The 22,500-nt window shown below is 38.0% G+C and overlaps 2 protein-coding genes across 3 annotated transcripts in view; one reads left to right on the forward strand and one right to left on the reverse strand.

Annotated features, from left to right (window-relative positions):
• LOC113546007 (uncharacterized) overlaps nucleotides 1-13,375 on the reverse strand; it is a 14,302-nt gene extending 927 nt beyond the window's left edge. The window contains exons 1-5 of one of the 2 annotated variants that reach the window (XM_034306786.2): nucleotides 11,407-13,375; nucleotides 3,807-3,909; nucleotides 2,653-2,985; nucleotides 954-1,091; nucleotides 775-806 (exon numbers count right to left, since the gene is read on the reverse strand). In XM_034306786.2, coding sequence (XP_034162677.2) covers nucleotides 775-806; nucleotides 954-1,091; nucleotides 2,653-2,985; nucleotides 3,807-3,861 — 558 coding nt within the window. In that variant the 5' untranslated portion in view covers nucleotides 3,862-3,909; nucleotides 11,407-13,375. Of the gene's footprint in view, nucleotides 1-774; nucleotides 807-953; nucleotides 1,092-2,652; nucleotides 2,986-3,806; nucleotides 3,910-5,489; nucleotides 5,957-11,406 lie in introns of those variants that run through there. The other variant, XM_034306785.2, reaches the window with a different exon arrangement.
• LOC113546008 (transmembrane protein 233) overlaps nucleotides 7,588-22,500 on the forward strand; it is a 15,047-nt gene continuing 134 nt past the window's right edge. The window contains exons 1-3 of the mRNA XM_026945697.3: nucleotides 7,588-8,023; nucleotides 18,960-19,094; nucleotides 21,654-22,500. The exon at nucleotides 21,654-22,500 is cut by the window's right edge and continues 134 nt beyond it. Of these exons, the coding sequence (XP_026801498.1) occupies nucleotides 7,832-8,023; nucleotides 18,960-19,094; nucleotides 21,654-21,665 (339 nt within the window). The 5' untranslated portion in view covers nucleotides 7,588-7,831 and the 3' untranslated portion in view covers nucleotides 21,666-22,500. The remainder of the gene's footprint in view (nucleotides 8,024-18,959; nucleotides 19,095-21,653) is intronic.

The following is a 22,500-nucleotide window of genomic DNA, read 5'->3' on the forward strand; positions in this document are numbered from 1 at the left end:
TTATAAACTGAATCCTATTTAACAGGTAAGTAATATAACATTATTAGAATTTAATGATAAAAAGTAATATTATGTAAATATACATTTTGTGAAACACTGATAATACTCTGTATACAGTATACTGATTTCAGCTGAATATATCACACACACACACACACACACACACTCACACACTCACACACACACACACACACACACTCACACACACACACACTCACACACACTCACACACACTCACACACACACACACTCACACACACACACACACACTCACACACTCACACACACACACACACACACACACACACACACACACTCACACACACACACACACACTCACACACACTCACACACACACACACACACACACACACTCACACACTCACACACACACACACACACTCACACACTCACACACACTCACACACACACACATCTGAGAGGAAATAGGAATGGAAAGTAAATAATAAATAAACAGTGAGTGTTTCTGTTTCTTTACGGAGCGAGACTGCAGTCCAGCCATTGCACTTTCCACAAACTGTTCACATCGTCGCCATAGCAACGAGAGATGCAGGGAATTAAAACTGCTGACGGACTCTAATAAATTATGACTTTCTAAAAAATTATATGAACTTCAGCCACAGAAAAAGAGCGTCGTCAAATTTAAACTGTTTGAATTTTGCATTTTAATGCACAACTACAGTATCTACTAAATCTACAGATAGATAGATAGACAGATAGATAGATAGATAGATAGATAGATAGATTTATTACCTGGTTTTCCTTCTTTCTTCTCATGCAGCGAGCTGTAAAAAGTTTTTATAAAGCTGTAATCAGATACTGTGATGTAAAACAAAGCTTCATCACCAGTTGAGATTATTTATATTTATATTTATATTTATGTTCTTTAATTAAATCCTGTATAATCTATTACACTGCTGTAGTTCACTCACCTCTGTAAAAACAGCACGTGACGGACGTAAAGCAGCCAATAATCAGCGCTAAAGCTAACGGCGCCGCCCACATTACTAACATTACTGACGTTACTGACGTTACTGACTGATCAGCAGTCGTGTCTGGGCTGATGGAGTCTGTAAACATTTAGAATTAAATTATTATTAAATATATTAATGACTTTTTTAAATTATTGTATATTTTCTACTATGGTTTCTATAGTAACAGCTCATTCACAGGGACGTGTACAGCGAACGCTCCACTGATAATAAACAGATTAAACAACACTGATGCAGAAAAGTTTTCAGTAAGGAGAAATGTGTTTATGTAACACTGATGGAAGGAGTCTCCAGTGTCAGCGCTTTGTAACACTCAGACGTCTTCAGGACAGAGGAGTTTACGCTTCTTTTTGTGGTTTCTCGCTAACAAACAACGTCAAGCTGCATTTTTTAAATCTTATTAACTTCAAAAGAGAGAGAATAAAGAGAGGCTGGTGAGGGAACGAGTGTTTATAGCTGCTGTAACGTAAGCGAGAACACGAACTAACTCATTTCACAGACGTTCCAAAACAATAAATGTAACAATAAATTGGTTAAAAAGTATGAAGTGTATTTAATAGACATAAAATTGTAATTGTTGACTATTTTCTGTGGAGTAAGAGGAATAAAACACTTGGAGCTTGTTTCAGAAAGATCTTGCCCTCGAGGTTTGACGCCAGCGGTGCATGTTTTTACAAACCCCATGATGTACTGTGCTTCTAGCAGCATTTACAATTACAATATCACATTAATATTATAAATCTTAATAAAAAGAAGTTACTATGATAATGTGAAAATTTACTGTCATGCCACGTTTACTTATTATTAATAAATCTCGCTGTGACTCTCGTTCACTGAAGGAAGCGTCAGCGTGTGAGATTTACTCACATCAGTTCAACGTTAGATTTTATATCTGATATATTATTATAAAGTTCATTTAGAAATTCTGTGTCGTTATTTTTCCTTCACTTTGTTCTCCATCATCCTCGCTTGATCCTAATTGGTTAATCCAGTTTCTCACCACAGCAGCTGAAAGCTTCTTTTTCCTAGAAACGTCCTGTTCTGATTTCAGAGCCTCAGTTACTGACAGAAGCGCCGATGAGGCCCAGGCTTAGCTTTATATGGCCACAAATTAATTCATTAATTAATCAGTCAATTAAAAAAGTTTTCCGACGTCTTCAGGACAGAGGAGGTTACGCTTCTTTGTGGTTTCTCGGTAACAAGCAAAAATTATTGGCCACAAATTATTTCATTAATTAATTAATCAACTGATTGATTGCATTGATTGATTTGATTGATTGATTGATTAATTACTTAATTAATTACATTTATATGTATACAGGATAATATTGAGCTACAGGAACACTATCCCACTGTCCTCGTGCACAGATCACTGTGCAGAAATGAAAAATAAAATAATATTTAAACAAAAGATAAAAGCACGGAGCCTGCAGTTCTTCATTATGATATAAATATTATATTTCACTGGCAAACAGGATTGTAAAAGACGCTCACTGGACACTTTTATGGCCCCCAATCAAGACAGACTGATGGAAAAACTCAGTATTCACAATATCGCATTTATATTATAAACCTTAATAAAGACAATTACTGTGATGTGAATATTTACTATGAGAACATAGTTAACAGTTTTACTCACTCACGATTAGCTGTGTTCCTGTGCTGTCAGCGCCTGACATGAGGTGCGGAACATCCTGCCACACTGTACAGTAATAAATCCCACTGTGACTCTCGTTCACTGAAGAAAGCGTCAGTGTGTGAGATTTATTCACATCAGTTAATGTAAAATCTGAAATATTAATTCCATTTAGAAATACTGTGTCGTTGTTTTTCCTCCACGCTACTTTCCATCGTCCTTGCTGTGATGCGTTGGTGAGTGTGAAGTGGCAGCTGATGTTCACTCGCTCTCCCGACTCTGCAGTTATGATTCGTGGCGTTTGCCACACGCTCGGGTTTAATCCACACACACATCCTACAGACACACAAACAATTTTTTAAAAATGATGAGGTATAATCTTTGAACCTAATGGGAATTCAAAACTCCAGTAATAACTTTAGATGATAATAATAATAATTATAATTACTATTATTAACTAATCATGCTCCTGAATGATTTTGTAAAATATTGTAATAAACAATATATATTTTTAAAGATAAACAATTTTAATTATTCTGAAATACATACAGTAAATTATTACATAACTATATAACGTAGTGAAAAAATGTAAAGTATAAAAAGAATCAATAAACAAATGAAATAATAAAAAATATTGTGTGTTGAATTATTATTATTATTATTATTATTATTATTATTATTATTATTATTATTACATTAAAATTACGGGTTGCTCTACAGAACAAGCAGACAACCAAGAAACATGTAAAAAAAATGTTTTAAATTGTAAAAAACTAAATGTAAAATAAAAAAAAAGACAAAAATACCTAACAAAATCAGGGTATTTAAATAATTTAATTAATTAATTATTTTATTATTAATTAAAATATTTGTATTTCTATCTTTCATCTATGTAACTGAATCTGCTTTTATTCTTCTGTAAGCATTAATTTTTTATAAATATATTTTTAAAAGGTAAAAAGGTAAGTATTAATTCTGTTTTTATTTTAAGTTTATTTTCCAGTTTAGTTTTATTGAATTCAGCATTATAATTTCTCCACCTTAATCACACAACAATTTATTATATCAACTTACTATATTAATATTTACTGCATAGTTTATAAATTAATAATTAAATAATAAACTTTATGTAATTAGATGACGTTCGTTAATCTCACCTTCGAGGAAGACAATCAGAAAGATCAGACACGCAATCCTCCGTGTGTGTGTCATGTTCCTGTTTACTGCAGCCTGAGGTCGTCGGTCACGGCGTTAAAGACACTAAACCCACACACACACCCACACACACACACACACACACACACACACTATGATCTCACTGTACAGATACAATATTATATGAGCAAAGTTAGCAGAAGTAGTGTGTTACAGAGAATCGCACTTCATGTCCTCGGGATTCAATTCTATTTTATTTGTGTAGCTTTTACATTGTGGACGTTGTCACAAAGCAGCTTTACAGAAATAAATAGATTCACAAAAATATATTGTAAATATTTGAATTTATCACTGATAAAAGTAGAAAGATTCTGATTCTGATCGCGGCTGTGGCAGGATGTAGATCATTACAGCCGTGATGTTAATGTTGATAAAAAAACACCGCAAGCGTTCAACTGCTTTTAAAAACAGTAATGCAGAGAAACTGCAATATGTTCTTTCAAATATCTGTTCTTAATATCAACTTCCTCCACCAAAGAAAGTTCCGGCGTTGCATGTTAACGATAAAATGGAGACGAATATCATTACAGTGCAAACTAACTCAGCTAGTAACACTTATAAGCTAACTCAGCTAGTAACACTTATAAGTTAACTCAGCTAGTAACACTAATAAGCTAACTCAGCTAGTAACACTTATAAGCTAACTCAGCTAGTAACACTACTAAGCTAACTCAGCTAGTAACACTTATAAGCTAACGCAGCTAGTAACACTTATAAGCTAACTCAGCTAGTAACACTAATAAACTAACTCAGCTAGTAACACTACTAAGCTAACTCAGCTAGTAACACTTATAAGCTAACTCAGCTAGTAACACTAATAAACTAACTCAGCTAGTAACACTTATAAGCTAACTCAGCTAGTAACACTACTAAGCTAACTCAGCTAGTAACACTAATAAGCTAACTCAGCTAGTAACACTTATAAGCTAACTCAGCTAGTAACACTACTAAGCTAACTCAGCTAGTAACACTAATAAGCTAACTCAGCTAGTAACACTAATAAACTAACTCAGCTAGTAACACTAATAAGCTAACTCAGCTAGTAACACTTATAAGCTAACTCAGCTAGTAACACTACTAAGCTAACGCAGCTAGTAACACTTATAAGCTAACTCAGCTAGTAACACTAATAAACTAACTCAGCTAGTAACACTACTAAGCTAACTCAGCTAGTAACACTTATAAGCTAACTCAGCTAGTAACACTAATAAACTAACTCAGCTAGTAACACTTATAAGCTAACTCAGCTAGTAACACTACTAAGCTAACTCAGCTAGTAACACTAATAAGCTAACTCAGCTAGTAACACTAATAAGCTAACTCAGCTAGTAACACTAATAAACTAACTCAGCTAGTAACACTTATAAGCTAACTCAGCTAGTAACACTAATAAACTAACTCAGCTAGTAACACTTATAAGCTAACTCAGCTAGTAACACTTATAAGCTAACTCAGCTAGTAACACTAATAAGTTAATTCAGTAACACTCATGAATGTGATTCACAGCTCATCAACCATCTTCGTCTCTGAAAGTTCCTCTTCACCCACGAAGGCCTCGATCATATCTGCAGTTAAATATGCTGAAATATACCCACTTCCAGAACCTTCATCCTTGCCATCCTTACCCTTAGTAAGCTAATTTCTCCATGGGTTCCACCTGCTGAGTCTCAGTTCTTTCCTAGGTTCCTTCCTGTAGCTCTGTCTGAGCGAGATCTGCTGCATCTGTTGCCTCCCTGGAGGTTAATGCAATAAAGCAGCTCTGTAAACTTAACACTTCCTCCTGTGATTAACGCTTCATTCCACTAAAGATCGTAACTCGTAATTTCTAACCTATGACTAGAAAAAAAAACAAAAAAAAAAAACAAAGAACATGAAACTTCTCGATTCAGAATTCTTATTCCTGAGGCGGTCTCCTTAACCCCGAGTTCAGGGAGTGACGTCAAATCAAATTAAAGTATAAATCCACTCCCCTCATCTTTTCTGCAACGCTTCATCACAACCTTTCAAGCAAATCCTCACCATGAGACCTGATCTTCATCCATCAGTCACACCAGCAGGCATTTCTTCACCGTGGCACCAACATTTAGCCTTCTACTCTAAAAGTCCATCTTTCCTCAAGAAGGCCACTGGTACTAGTTTCACTCCTACCTTTTACTCCTCATCCAAGGACTTCTGGATCACAACATCTCCAGAAGCTCATCTTCTAGACCCACTACAGATACCTCCAGGCACCTCAGAGAGACTCACGCAATGGATCAATTCACCTCCGAGTTTTACATCTAACATAAAGCAGAAGCTTTCCCAATCTCCATCCCAGGTTCTTAGACGTTGTTCATGGTCTGAAAAAGGAATTCTGAAATACTCCACCATCTTCCTAGTTAACTTCACTGTAGCTCCTTGTTGCTGAGTTTCCTCCATACTGTTCATCGACTTCTACCAGCCGCCAAAACATAGTGCTACGAAACGCAGAACCGCAGAAGCAACATGTTCTTAACTGGGAAGATCATCACATGAGAACTCATGAGAACTTCTGAGAACTTCCATCCTGTTCCTAAAGTATCTGCTCCGAGCTTAAAGGCAGCGTCACGTGTATCCTTCTTGGCCCATAATTCTGCTCACAGAAACAGTGTTTAGTAAACATGATGGACAAACTGGCTAGAAGTTTATTTACGTTGTAGATTATCAGGCATTTATTTTCATAAAAATGAACTAGCTGCTCCAAAGTGGCGTGAAAAGAAAAGCGTTCGCGTTATTGTCGAGAGATCGTGAGTTTGAATCCCAGTGATGATGGAATAATCTGGAGTCTAGTCTGGGTGGGAGGGGCCTACCATCATGCCCCTATCAATCACAGCAGCAGCAACCTCTGTGAGCTCAGGTATGCAGAAGAGGGCAGACAGCGCTTTATTCCGAGGGTGTTACGCTGCTCCGTGACGCAGCATGAGTCTTTAACGTTTGGAGTCAAAATGGCGTTAAAATTGAACTAGCTAACATCATGACCTCTTAGCTCATTAGTGTAGCTATCTTATGCAGCAAACGTAAAGTTTTTAAAGCTTTTAACGTTAGCTAACCTTTTATTCATTGAGTGTTTATGTGTTTTTAAAAAAACAGACTAAAATTTACAGAGTAGGACGAATCCGAAGTGCTTCCTGAGCTCAAGCGACCGGAACCCAGCTAATCTGTGTGTGTGTGTTTTCATCAGTTAATAAACACAATAAAACTCTAAATCAGTGACTACAAGAAACGAGGAACACCAGACGCTTTGTGCAGTTTATTTCAAAATGAGTCGACAGAGAAATCAGGAGCAGAAGAAGGAAGTTGCCTCGTGCAGATGCGTCTGATTTCTGATAGTGTTCACACACACACACACACACACACTCTGGACGTCTGTTATCTCTATCTGTGTGTGTGTGTGTGTGTGTGTGTGTGTGTGTGTGTCCTCCATCCTGACCTCTCTCACGTTCCCTGAATGGAAAAGCATCTGATCTTCACCTGTCTCACTTTCACGGTTAGAATAACGATGATAAACATTAGCATTCAAATCCGTCTGTCTTTTCAAATCATTCAGTTCATTACAACATCTGTGTGTGTGTGTGTGTGTGTGTGTGTGTCTCTCTCTCTCTCTCTCTCTATTTCAGTCTCTCTCTCTCTCTCTCTCTCTCTCTCTCTCTCTGAACTGGGATAATATTCACTTTCACTCCAACACCCTTGGAGGTAATTAAGCCGTATCCCGTCTCCGGCTCACTCCGCTTCTTCTCCTGAGCGTCTCACACTTCACTCTTTCTCTCTCTCTCTCTCTCTCTCTCTCTCTTTCTGTCTGTCTGTCTGTCTCTCTGCTCCTGTCTCATCTCTTTTTTTTTTTTTCTAATCATACGCTACGTATATATAGATATATATATTAACTCCGTCACGTGAAGTGTGTATTTTGGACGTTGTGTATGGGTGTGTGTGCGTGTGTGTGTGTTTCGTCATGAGTCCTGGACTTTCACGATCCGAGGAGAAGGTGAAGGGTTCGATCGATGGCAGCGTGGATCAGAGTTTGGAGCGAGGAACTGACGGAGAAACTCCACCGCCGCTGAGAAATTACATCTTCCTGACTATTTTCACGTGTTTCTGTCCCGCGTGGCCCATCAACATCGTAGCGCTCGTGTTCTCTATGATGGTACGTGACTTTTCTTTTTTTATTAGTAGTCTATTTTAACCTTCGAGATGATGATCGTGACCCAAATAGAGTGCTAATGAATTCTTCAAACTTGAATCAGAGCACTTTTTAGAGCTGTAAGTTGAGCCTCAAACACACACACACACACACACACACTCTCTCTCTCTCTCTCTCTCATGGTAATAACTAGGTGTATGAGTGAGTCAGTGCGTGACCAACGATATTTTTCTGATCTCCTCCACATCACCTAAAATGTACGGTAAATATACAGCCTCCGTTTCTTTATCAGCGCTCTGCTCTCACGCTAGTTTCCTTCCTCAGAGCTCCAGATTGTGAAATCTGACCAAACGCTCGGCTTCTCATGATTCAGCCAGACCCATAAGCGTTATAAATAGACGAGCCTCAAGTATCGGCAGCCTGCGCAAAGTGTGTAAGGGTGCACACACACCCCATACACACCGCTTTCTCACACCCACACACGGCTACAGACTAGAGATACACACGGGACTGCATGTGTGTGTGTGTGTGTGTGTGTGTGTGTGGTTTAAATGCCAATCCTGCCCACACACACACACATACACACAAACACACACACAGTTATTATTCGTATTTTTACTCGCACGCAACAGACTTAACTGGTTCTGTTTCCCAAACTATAAATAAATTACAGAAGATGGATGTTTTTTTGCACCACAAGCTTCATATCTAACCGGACGTTCTGTGCGGTTCTGACGACCCAAACCCGCGCCTGGTGTGTTTTACAGCTGTGCACTTCTAAATATGCAATAATAATAATAATTGTAAATATTGTGCATAATAAATATTGGTTATTATTATAATATTTTTTCTGATGGGTTTGAACTCTAGCAGCAAATTTAAAACAGATTTAAAATGAAAAATAAAATATTTTAATTTTCAAAGAGTGAACAAAAAAATCATTTATCTTATATTTGTTAATTAATAACAATAAACATGTTCCTCACATGATTTATTTTACAATAATCCACTTTGGTGCAATACAGTTTAAAGAGATTTCTTTATGTTACTCCATTTTAAAACCTATTTTTGATTTCAGTCCTAAATATTAAGTCTGATATGAATCCCTTTAATTATTTAATTTAATAATTATTTACTTCATATTGCAATTTCTCTTTTGTTCTGATTTGAAACCCCTTTTCTGATATATATATATATATAGCTATAACTGTGTTGAGAATGAGAGTTAAATTAAAGAATGAATATTAAATAAGATATAATTCTATAATCGAATAGAATTATAATGTGTGTGTGTGTGTCTGTATATATATATATATATATATATATATATATATATATATATATATATATATATATATTATAGAGAAGTAAACCTTTCTTTAATCTAAATGCAGGAGGAAACATTCTAATATTAAAATGTAAAATGTGTGTGTGTTAGAATATTAAATATTCTAAAATAAACAAAAGTTTAATACTTTGAAATATAATAAATAGAAGAATTACACAGTTACACATATTTATGTTTTATTTGGAATGTCAGTACCATTTTGAGAATATAAAGAAAGATATCTCATCTTATATATATCTTATATCTCTTATAAAGATCTCTTATATGGACATTTTATATATATATATATGTATATTATATACACGATAGCCTGTTTATTAATGCAGTAACGTCTCAAATCAAACCTTACACATTACACAGAAACCAGCGTGCGAGATCGAGATCAAGATCAAAACAGTGTGTGTGTGTGTGTGTGGGTGTGTGTGTGTGTGTGGGTGTGTGTGTGGGTGTGTGTGATCACAAATGAAACTCCATTTTGTTCTGTGTGAATAAACACAATATTTAAGAATAAAACTAAACGTTCATGTCACCTAAATGAGCATTAATTATTCAAAATTAAAAATGTTTTTTGTTGCTTTCCAAATGTTAATGTCCTAACTCGTCTCTCTAACAGAGTTTTAGCTGGATAGGATTCTGAGACTTATTTTACTACCATGAGGATTTCTGTCATTTCAGTAATTTCGGTCTTTTATACAGCTTGGAAACTGACAAAACTATTTAAATATGAATTTTGTATATTTGAATTCTACACACATAAATACAAATAAAGCTTTACAAGTAAAATTCTTTTTCTTCCCTGTGGTGTATTTAATACAGTTACATATTTGCCAAAGTTTTGAACTTTCTAGGTGTAAGATTAGTCTTTAAAAACATAAATCAGAATTCAGGTTAAGTTTTGAAATGTAAAAATCAGAACTGTAAATTTAAAAAAACTAAAGAATACAGATTTTTTTAATGTAAATTAGGACAATAAGGTGAAACACCCGGGATTCCCAGATACAAGTTCAGGGTGTCCCAAAAGTCTGCTAGTGAAAATTAACACTTTATATCAAAATATAACTTTATTTATAAACCATCCTCTACACGATTTCTCAGTAAACACACACAGAGGCATCTCTCCCACTCATGGTGTTATCTTATGTTCACACATCTGCTGTTATGTAAAGCAGTCGCACCTCCACCACAGCCTTATAACTGCTTCCTGATCCACCTGAGAATGATGTCAATACCTTCTTCATTTGTCAAAGGCCTTCTTAAAGCCTGTCTGAAAAAATAATATATAATATAAACTAAGTATGAAAAATTCTGGAAGACATTTTGCTAATAAGTGCTCATTTCCTCTGTGTATGGAGACTTCGGGACGCCCTGTAGATGCTGTTTTATGTTCTACAGAAACATCTCGGTGTGGAGAAGAGTGCAGTGGAGTCACAACTGAAGAAATAAACCATATAATTACTCCATAATAATTACACTTGGCATGGAGTGTTTAACATCTCTGTAGAAAACTCACTACTGGTGTAGAATATACAGACATTTTATTTAATTGATCACTCTGAAAGCATCTACTTTTAATTTTATTTTGTTTAATGTGATATATATATAATTCAAATATACTAAATGTTTCCTTTTATCAGCTTCCAAGCTACATTTTAATTCCATGCTGTACAGTAAATTGAGATATTCTGTATTATTTATTATCTATTTCTGACTACCTAGAGTATATCAATATATATAAAAGATAAAATTGATATATAGATCAATAACGAAGGTGGGATACAAACCCAAGAAATCAGAATAAACATATAAACATATATATATATATATATATATATATATATATATATATATATATATATATATATATATATGTATATAAACACAGACAAGTATACAGAGATAAATATAGAATTATAGTGTGTAGGATTGCACTGCGTGTGTGTGGGCTGTAGATGTAAAGAGCTTCACTCTGTAATAGAGACTAACAGCAGTAAATGCATTAAATGTAAATGTGTGCAACAGCAGAATAAAAACCCCGTACCTGAGTGTAATAGCAGCGTCTCTGCGCTTCTCGTCCCGTCGTGTGGCAGAAACTAAATGTTTTATTGTTCCTCAGTCTCATGAGAGAGTTTTGAAAAGCGGTTTGAACTTTCACACCTTAACCTCAACATCTTGCACATTTGCTGAGAAGCAGCACATCGACAAACTCTGTTCCGAAACGCACACAATATCTAAAGATAATCTACGTGTTACACACGTCTTTAAAATAAACATTAAATTATTAACATTTGGAGGAAACGAGAGCTTTCTCTCTCGTTTAAAAAATACTGAAATACCGACAGTATCGAGATTGCATATTAACTAACTTATTCTCTAAAACAAAATGTTTTAAATCTTTTACTAGTTACAAGATGCACAGGGTCTTAATTCAACCTGAGAAACTCAGACACGTGCTATAATATAACAAATGTCCCTTTTATTGTTCTAATACAAAATATTTAACCTTAAAAATAATTCTGCATCAGCAGACCAGCTCTGAGACACAGCATTAGCAGTGTTTTAATTTAATTAGAGACAGACTTTATTTATATCTGCTGAGTATTTTAATGACAGCATGCTGTAAGGACAGATTTCTAATTCTGATATAAATCATAAATAAATTCAAGGGATCTAAAGATAAAACTAAGTAAGATATTTCATGTTTTTGTTTTGCTCAGGCAAATATGATTAATATGCATTATTTTCTAGTAGGAGGAAAGAGTTAAATAATTTGACAATGAGACAGAATGAATTGTTTGTTTGTTTGTTTGTTTATTAAAGGAACAGTGTGAGTAAATGATGAAATGTCCCAGTCTTCATGTTTATCTCAGATGTTTACTTTTGTCATCATGCAATTATCAAATTATTTTAAAATTTTAATACTGAAATTATTTTAATTCAGACTTTAGATTAATTTTGTAAATATAAAAATATGTATAAAGACTCAAATGTAGCTGAATCAGCAGTTTCCAATAACGTTATTTTCTTCCTATCAGAAACACTTCCATGTAGAAACTAAGAACTTTTAATTATCCAAAGAACCCATTGTTTTTTTCCAACAGTGTGTGTGTGTGTGTGTGTGTGTGTTAACTGGGTTCCATGTGGAACCCCTTTTTTGGAAGCTAGAACTCTTAATTACCCAATGAACCCTTAAAGAACCGAGAGTGTACCCAGGACAAAGAAGCTAAATGTTAAAGTCCTGACAAGAAGAAAATAATTAGCAATAATTAGGAGTCAGTACCACACACTTACCCAGTTCATACACACACTCTTAGAACAAAGGGTTCTTCAAGGGTTCTTCAAGGTTGCAGTGGATAATTAAGGGTTCTTCACTTCCAAGAAAAGGAATAACTTGGAAACATTTCTGATAGGAAAGCACTGTGTTGTTGGGTTCTACCTGGAACATCTAAGAGTTTCCCCACAGGAACAAAGGAAGAACCTTAAAGGAGTTTTCTAAGAGTTCTGAAGATCTGTTCTGAAGTCTGTCTCTCCATCTCTCACTGTATTTAGTTTAAATCAATGTAGCATCAAGTCATTAAAAAAACCCTCTCCATCGTACTCCCCCCTCCGTCTGGTAAATGGTTCGCCTCGTTCTGAATTTCACCACACGCCTGCTTCAGTTCGGTTAAACTCAGATTTGAGTGTGTGTGTGTGTGTGTGTGTGTGTGTACGCGTGTGAGGTTTCAAGTTGACTGTGCTGTCATCTGTCCTGAATCGTAACACACTCTCAAATCACACCATCTGCCATCTGACTCACACACACACTCACACACACACTCACACACACTCACACACACACACACACACTCGCACACACACACACACACACACCTCAATCACGCTAGTTAAAAGAACAAATTGAAAAACGAAAAGGTGTGGGTGTTTTACTGAAGGAGATGAAAAAGTCCACCACTGTTTTGTTAGTGTCAATTCACTCCTACTGTAGTTCTCACTACTTAGTAATGTTCTATCCAGTTCTTTCATGTTCTTTCCAAGGTTCTGTCCAATGTTCTGTTTAATATTCTGGTTAATGTTCTGCCTAATGTTCTGTCTAATGTTCTGGTTAATGTTCTGCCTAATGTTCTGTCCAGTATTCTGTCTAGTTTACTGTCCAGTGTTCTGTCCAATGTCCTGTCCAATGTCCTGTCCAATGTCCTGTCTAATGTTCTGTCTAATGTTCTGTCTAGTGTTCTGTCCAATGTCCTGTCCAATGTACTGTCCAGTATTCTGTCTAGTTTACTGTCCATTGTTTTGTCTAATGTTCTGTCCAATGTTCTGTCCAATGTTCTGTCTAATGTTCTGTCTAGTGTTCTGTCCAATGTTCTGTCCAATGTACTGTCCAGTATTCTGTCTAGTTTACTGTCCATTGTTTTGTCTAGTGTTCTGTCCAATGTTCTGTCCAATGTTCTGTCTAATGTTCTGTCCAGCATTCTTTCTAGTGTTCTGTCCAGTGTTCTGTCCAATGTTCTGTCCAATGTTCTGTCCAGTTTACTGTCCATTGTTCTGTCCAATGTTCTGGCTAATGCTCTGTCCAGTATTCCGTCTACTGTTCTGTCCAATGTCCTGTCCAATGTTGTGTCCAGTGATATGTTCAATGTTCTGTCCAAAGTTCTGTCTAATGTTCTGTCTAGTGTTCTGTCCAATGTTCTGTCCAATGTTCTGTCTAATGTTCTGTCTAGTGTTCTGTCCAATGTTCTGTCTAATGTTCTGTCTAGTGTTCTGTCCAGTGTCCTGTCCAATGTCCTGTCAAATGTCCTGTCCAATGTTCTGTCTAATGTTCTGTCCAATGTTCTGTCCAATGTTCTGTCTAATGTTCTGTCCAATGTCCTGTCCAATGTCCTGTCAAATGTTCTGTCCAGTGTTCTGTCCAATGTCCTGTCCAATGTTCTGTCCAATGTTCTGTCTAATGTCCTGTCCAATGTCCTGTCCAATGTCCAGTCAAATGTTTTGTCTAGTGTTCTGTCCAATGTTCTGTCCAATGTACTGTCCAGTATTCTGTCTAGTTTACTGTCCATTGTTTTGTCTAGTGTTCTGTCCAATGTCCTGTCCAATGTTCTGTCTAATGTTCTGTCCAGTGATATGTTCAATGTTCTGTCCAATGTTCTGTCCAATGTTCTGTCCAATGTTCTGTCCAGTATTCTGTCTAGTTTACTGTCCATTGTTTTGTCTAGTGTTCTGTCCAATGTCCTGTCCAATGTTCTGTCTAATGTTCTGTCCAGTGATATGTTCAATGTTCTGTCCAATGTTCTGTCCAATGTTCTGTCCAGTATTCTGTCTAGTTTACTGTCCATTGTTTTGTCTAGTGTTCTGTCCAATGTTCTGTCCAGCATTCTTTCTAGTGTTCTGTCCAGTGTTTTGTCCAATGTTCTGTCCAATGTTCTGCCCAGTGTTCTGTCCAATATTCTGTCCAATGTTCTGTCCAGTTTACTGTCCATTGTTTTGTCCAATGTTCTGGCTAATGCTCTGCCCAGTATTCCGTCTACTGTTCTGTCCAATGTCCTTTCCAATGTTCTGTCCAGTGATATGTTCAATGTTCTGTCCAAAGTTCTGTCTAATGTTCTGTCTAGTGTTCTGTCCAATGTCCTGTCCAATGTCCTGTCCAATGTTCTGTCCAATGTTCTGTCTAGTGTTCTGTCCAATGTTCTGTCTAATGTTCTGTCTAGTGTTCTGTCCAATGTCCTGTCCAATGTCCTGTCCAATGTTCTGTCTAATGTTCTGTCTAATGTTCTGTCTAGTACTCTGTCCAATGTCCTGTCGAATGTTCTGTCTAGTGTTCTGTCCAATGTCCTGTCCAATGTCCTGTCCAATGTTCTGTCTAATGTTCTGTCTAGTGTTCTGTCCAATGTTCTGTCCAATGTTCTGTCTTGTGTTCTGTCCAATGTTTTGTCTAGTGTTCTGTCCAATGTTCTGTCCAATGTACTGTCCAGTATTCTGTCTAGTTTACTGTCCATTGTTTTGTCTAGTGTTCTGTCCAATGTCCTGTCTAATGTTCTGTCTAATGTTCTGTCCAGCATTCTTTCTAGTGTTCTGTCCAGTGTTCTGTCCAATGTTCTGTCTAGTGTTCTGTCCGATATTCTGTCCAATGTTCTGTCCAGTTTACTGTCCATTGTTTTGTCCAGTGTTCTGTCCAATGTTCCGGCTAATGCTCTGCCCAGTATTCTGTCTAGTGTTCTGTCCAATGTCCTTTCCAATGTTTTGTCCAATGTTCTGTCCAGTACTCTGTCTAATTTACTGTCCATTGTTTTATCGAGTGTTCTGTCCAGTATTCCATCTACTGTTCTGTCCAGTGTCCTGTCCAATGTTCTGTCCAATGATATGTTCAATGTTCTGTCCAAAGTTCTGTCTAATGTTCTGTCTAGTGTTCTGTCCAATGTTCTGTCCAGTGTCCTGTCTAATGTTCTGTCTAGTGTTCTGTCCAATGTCCTGTCCAATGTCCTGTCAAATGTTCTGTCTAGTGTTCTGTCCAATGTTCTTTCTAATGTTCTGTCCAATGTTCTGTCCAATGTTTTGTCTAGTGTTCTGTCCAATGTTCTGTCCAATGTACTGTCCAGTATTCTGTCTAGTTTACTGTCCATTGTTTTGTCTAGTGTCCTGTCCATTGTTTTGTCTAATGTTCCGTCTAATGTTCTGTCCAGCATTCTTTCTAGTGTTCTGTCCAGTGTTCTATCCAATGTTCTGTCCAATGTTCTGTCTAATGTTCTGTCCAATATTCTGTCCAATGTTTTGTCCAGTTTACTGTCCATTGTTTTGTCCAGTGTTCTGTCCAATGTTCTGTCCAATGTTCTGTCTAATGCTCTGCCCAGTATTCTGTCTAGTGTTCTGTCTAGTGTTCTGTCCAATGTCCTTTCCAATGTTCTGTCCAATGTTCTGTCCAGTATTCTGTCTAATTTACTGTCCATTGTTTTATCGAGTGTTCTGTCCAGTATTCCATCTACTGTTCTGTCCAATGTCCTGTCCAATGTTCTGTCCAATGATATGTTCAATGTTCTGTCCAAAGTTCTGGCTAATGTTCTGTCCAGTGTTCTGTCCAGTGATATGTTCAATGTTCTGTCCAAAGTTCTGGATAATGTTCTGTCCAGTATTCTGTCTAGTGTTCCGTCCAATGTCCTTTCCAAAGTTTTGGCTAATGTCTGTCCAATGTTCTGTGCAATGTTGTGAAATCAAATGCTGCGATTTGAGAGTGTAAATATAACAGACCCAGAAGGCTCTCCTTTTAGCACTGAAGGAAGATGTGGCTGAAAAACTGAGCCTCATAAACACAGGATTGAGGGCTTTTGGAACACCAGGTACTAATAAGATAGGACTTTGGAAACATGATAACAATCTAGGAACATAGAGAGCTGGGACACCGGTAAAATAAGAACCCAGGGGAAAAAAAGGATCCAGACACACAAGAACCAGGAACATATGGCCTTGGAAACAAAGTACCTGTGAAGATAGAATATTGGAAAATTAAGATCATTGGAACATACACTGACAAAACAAAGCTGGGATTTAGGAATATAGGACTATGGGAAAATAGGGCATTAGGAACACAGACACTTGGAAAATAGAACTGTGACACTATAAAGCCCTTGTAACAAATGACTTTGGGAATTACAGGACTCACAGGTCCTTGTGTACAAAGCACCATCGGAATTTGGGAATATAGGGCCTTGGAAGAATAGGATACTAGGAATAGAGGGCCCTGTGAATATTAGGAATATTAGGAACTTTGGAAAGGTGAAATATTAGGAATATAGAACCCTGGGAACTTGGGGCATTAGAAACATCAAAATCTGGGAAACCTTTGACCAAACTGCTTGAAACATGGAACTCTGGGAAAACCAGATCCTTGTGTACAAAGCACCATTGGAATTTGGGAATATAGGGACTTGGAAGAATAGGATACTAGGAATAGAGGGCCCTGTGAATATTAAGAATATTAGGAATTAGTACTGGGAACTTGGGGCATTAGAAACATCAAAATCTGGGAAGCCTTGGACCAAACTGCTTGGAACTTGGAACTCTGAGGATACCAGGATCTAGAAATATAGTTAGGATGGACAGCTTTGGAAATATACGGCAATGCCCACATAGGATACTAGGAAGTTAGGAATATGGAAACATATGGCCTTGAGAAGTTAGGACACCGACAGGATAGGGTTCTTTTCAGCCCTGGGAACATCAACACACTCCTCCGTGCACAGGTGGAGTGTAACTAAGAGATGGAGAAGTTTTATTAGACCACCACAGTTTCAGTGAAGGCCTGGAGCTGAGTGCGTGCAGGCTGTAAAGATTATTTATAGTGTTGTGCATGCGCATTATGAACTGAAGAGTTAGCAGCATGAAGCTCAGAGGAACTTTACAGCGTCTGTAGTGTGTTTATTCCACGTCACTGAACCTGACCTGCTGAGCTAAAAGCAGAGTGGCATCTGCACTATGTCCCTCAAGTGTGTGTGTTTTATGAGCTCCATCTGATCTGTTAATCTCTGAGAGGGACTCAACACTGCTAATGGGTATATGGCTTACATGCTAATGTGCAACACATGCTAGCATGCTAAATATGCTAGGACATACAGCCAGGCAGGTTGGAAAATTGCCTAGCAAGCTTCACATTTTTGTAGGTAGTACAGTGTGTTCTAACTGGCTGAGAGCAGTAAATTTTGTTTTGATTGGCTGAGAGCAGGCCTGAGTTTTGATTGGCTAATAGCAGTCCTGTGTTCTGATTGGCTGAGAGCAGGCCTGTGTTTTGATTGGCTAAGAGCAGTACTGTGTTTTGATTGGCTAAGAGCAGTACTGTGTACAGATTGGCTAAGAGCAGTACTGTGTACAGATTGGCTGAGAGCAGTACTGTGTACAGATTGGCTAAGAGCAGTACTGTGTTCTGATTGGCTGAGAGCAGTTCTGTATACAGATTGGCTGAGAGCAGTACTGTGTACAGATTGGCTAAGAGCAGTACTATGTTCTGATTGACTGAGAGCAGTAAATTTTGTTTTGATTAGCTGAGAGCAGTACTGTGTTCTGATTGGTTGAGAGCAGTACTGTGTTATGATTGGCTGAGAGCAATACTGTGTGTTTTGAATGGCTGAGAGTAATACTGTGTGTTTTGATTGGCAGAGAGTAATACTGTGTGTTCTGATTGGCTGAGAGCAGTATTGTGTGTTTTGATTGGCCGAGAGTAATACGGTGTTCTGATTGGCTGAGTGCAGTACTGTGTGTTTTGAATGGCTGAGAGTAATACTTTGTTATGATTGGCTGAGTGCAGTACTGTGTTCTGATTGGCTGAGTGCAGTACTGTGTTATGATTGGCTGAGAGCAGTACTGTGTGTTTTGAATGGCTGAGAGTAATACTGTGTGTTTTGATTGGCAGAAAGTAATACTGTGTTTTCTGATTGGCTGAGAGCAGTACTGTGTGTTTTGATTGGCCGAGAGTATACTGTGTTATGATTGGCTGAGAGTAATACTGTGTGTTCTGATTGGCTGAGAGCAGTACAGTGTAAGAGACCACAGTGTGCACTGTGTGTACTGTAATGGAATGTATAATGCTGTATGTTTGTGTTTTGTCTCTGTCAGTCTCAGAGCAGCTACGATAACAGGGATTATGATGGAGCTCACCGTTTGGGGAGAAAGGCTCTGCACATGGGCATCGCTTCTTTCATCATCGGCATACTCATAATTATGTCCTTCTGCATCGTACACTTCACTACGGTATGAACACAAATACACAACCTTAAAATGTGACATTCTTCCTGTCAGCATGTGAACACAGCTTAATGTGCAGTGACATATTTCCCTCTGCTTTCATATGATCCTGCAAATTATCGAATTTCTTTAAATACCATCAGGTTGCAGGCGAAACACTGAACTCTGTGCTACTCCTATTAGCATCTGTTTACATTCATTATATCTCATTTGTACTGCTTAGTTCATCTTTGTGTACTTGCTTCTGCTGCTTTTTGTATTTACTTTAACAGTGCATTTGCTTTACCGTACTAAAGTTCTTCAGGGCTCTACACGGATCAGTGTCACAAAAGGGTGACTTCACCTAAATCACAGCCTGGAACTAATCAGCAACAGCAACTACAACTCATCCAACAACAAAAAACTCAATCCCATTGTGACCAACTTCATTCACAAGCGTCAAGCTACCTGTTGTTGCAATTTCCTAATAGCAAAGTCTGAGAAGTATGACAATGACCCTGTGTGCTGTATTCCAGGGTTTACTTCACATTTCTCCAACACTTCCTATGGATGCAACTAAGATTTCCTTAGATCCAGGGCAACATGGAATGGTGAAACTGAAGCACAAGAGAGCAGAGAGACCATTTGCAGATGCCAATGTCATAGTTTTCTCAATAGCAATGACTTATGAGCGAAGGCAACCAGGTAGAGCTCAGCAGGCTCTTCTTTTCACTGAGACATCATGGCTTTGACCACATATCTTGTGGGTTTAAGAAGTCCCCATAAACTTCTGTCTGGAGGACACTCCTTTAGAAACTGGAGATGACCAGAAGGATCCTTACTGTGAACGCAGTTCTGTCCACCATGGAGACGGGGGGTTCAACTTCCAGTTTGAATGTTGTTGAGTCTTGAAGTTGAGTCTCAGGTCTTGCTTATAGTCAAATCTCAGACATGCCCCACCACCATATGGGAAAAATTTAGACGAGACAGTGCTGTAAAAGATTTGCAAATCTTATCCAGGCAGTGTTTAACCACCACAAGGATGGGAGTCAAGCAAGCAACTCATTTGGTTTACTGAGGGAATGGATTGAGCATTGTAATACACCTTATATTTGACGTGGCAGTCAAGACCATGCTGTCACAGTGTCAAGAAGAGCCTGGTGAGCTTCACCTGGTTGAGCTTCACCAGAAATAGTCTGGGATCAAAGAACACTGTTGCCCTTTCACATGCCCACAATCCTGAGCCCAAGGACCTTGAACCAGATGTCATCATTCCACCCACCTTCTTAATTTGTTGCATTCTGTGGGACATCAACCAAATAACCAAAGCATCCGGTGAAAGAATGACCCTAGATCATCTGACAGAAGACATACCTTGGAGTCACACACAGACACAACAGCTCTTAATATCTTGATACTGTTCCAATAATTGTCTTTTGGAGCCCTCTAGCTCCTACTGGTATGGCCCTGATCGCGCCTCTTAGACTTGAGAGGTAACATCATGATACTGGTGGTGGTGTTGCATCATCACTCTCCTCGGTTCCCTCACTGGGTACCAGACACCCAAGGTCTTCTTCAGGCAATGTGAGTCTCACCTACAGTCTCCATTCAGAGTCTAATATCCAGGTGGAGAGAGCAAACCAGGAACCTGATAAGGATCTGCATAGTCACTGTGAAAACTGGTAGGGACACTGGAGTAAGGTTTCTCCTCTGGGCTGAGTATGCCCAGAACTATCTGGTCCACTCATCCACCAGACTTAACCTTGCAGTGTGTCCTTGGATGCCCAGTAGAGAGGAGATTCCAGAAGTACATGACTAGTGTTGATGCAGTGAGTAGGTCTGGGCATACATCCACACACATTTATCTGAAGAGAACCATCATGAGACCAAAGAACCAAAGAACAGAGAGGCCACCTCCATTTCCCACCAAACAAGCTCAGTCCCTCAGTTACACTTTAATCATTAACTGTATAAACATCTCAGTTTCTCACCTGCCTTGTGCTTGAGTTCCACCATTTTCTTGCTCCTTGTGCCCTTGCTCATGCTTGTTGCTGTAGTCACATATCATTGTATATTTATTTGCTTTGTTTACTCATGCTCTTTGTATCTCACTCTAGTGATATCTGGGATTGCAGTTTATATTCAGACCAAAGTTTACTAATGCTTGCTGACTTTTGCTAATCAATACAGCCTTGCTTAGCTAAGCTTCTTGTTATACTCACATTCTTCCATTCATTCATCTTCTGTAAGCACTTTATCCTGGTCAGGGGTGATCATGGTCAGGGTCTGGAGCCTTTCCCAGGAACAGTGAGAATTCCATCACATGGCACCATACACACACACACACACATATTCAAAACCAGGAGCAATTTAGCATAGTCAATCCACCTACTGGAAGGTGGGAGGAGACCGGAGAACCCTGAGAAAACCCACATGTGAAACTCCACACAGACAGTAACCCGAGCTCAGGAACGAAGCAGGGTACCTGCTGTATACCCGCTGTGGGTATAGGATCCAATCTAACTAACGTACTTTCATTTTACCTTCACGTCTCAAAATGACTTCATGATGATATGTATTTTTCAGCACACCATCTGAGCACGCAGAAGAAGCTGTCCAGGAACAGTCGCAGCATGAGGTTCATCGTGACCTTTGATGGACTCGCAGGATAAAGCGGGATGTCTAGAGCCCCCTTATTGCTCAGATACGCCCCCTGCAGCACTGTACAGTGTTTATGGCTAATCTGTAATATTTTATACATTTCAAAGCAGTCCTAAGCTCTGGCAAGTGTAAACTCTGGTGCAGAAGCATGAGTGGGAAATCAGATGTTTATTTTATATGTGTTCATCATGTTATATAGCCTGCGTTAATTACAGTTAGCGTTAAATACACACTAGTACACGTCATCAAGTTCCTCCTACTGGCGAGCTTTTTCTTTTGTCTGTATTTATGCAACATGAATAATTAATACATTTCTGAAATGTATGAGATTGGAAAATCTGGAAAAGCAAAAACAAAGAAGATTGAATGAAAAAAGGCTAATTACATAAATTCGGTTTTCTTTAAAGGTGTTATTCGTATTATAAATAAAACAAATGTACGTAGTTTCACCTTTACACCTCATACAGCCAATTAGCATTAAGCCGATCTTTTAAATTGATTTTATTTATTTTAACTCCTATTTAACCATGATAGTCACATTGCGACACAAATCGCTTTTGCAAACGGATCCGTAATCCTTAAATATGGATTTTCGCTGCTGTGCTACAAAATAATTGGTTTTAAAAGGATATTACAGGTGAGGTTTGAAGTGAGTAGATGTAGACTGTGAGCGAGACAGACTTCTGTTACATGGAGTAAATTGTGAACCTTTAATTTCTCGTCTTATTGTTCCTTTAAATCACACAGTTTGTTATTGATCATGTTTATTATT

This window comes from Pangasianodon hypophthalmus, chromosome 8 (genome assembly GCF_027358585.1).
Source record: "Pangasianodon hypophthalmus isolate fPanHyp1 chromosome 8, fPanHyp1.pri, whole genome shotgun sequence".
NCBI lineage: Eukaryota > Metazoa > Chordata > Actinopteri > Siluriformes > Pangasiidae > Pangasianodon > Pangasianodon hypophthalmus.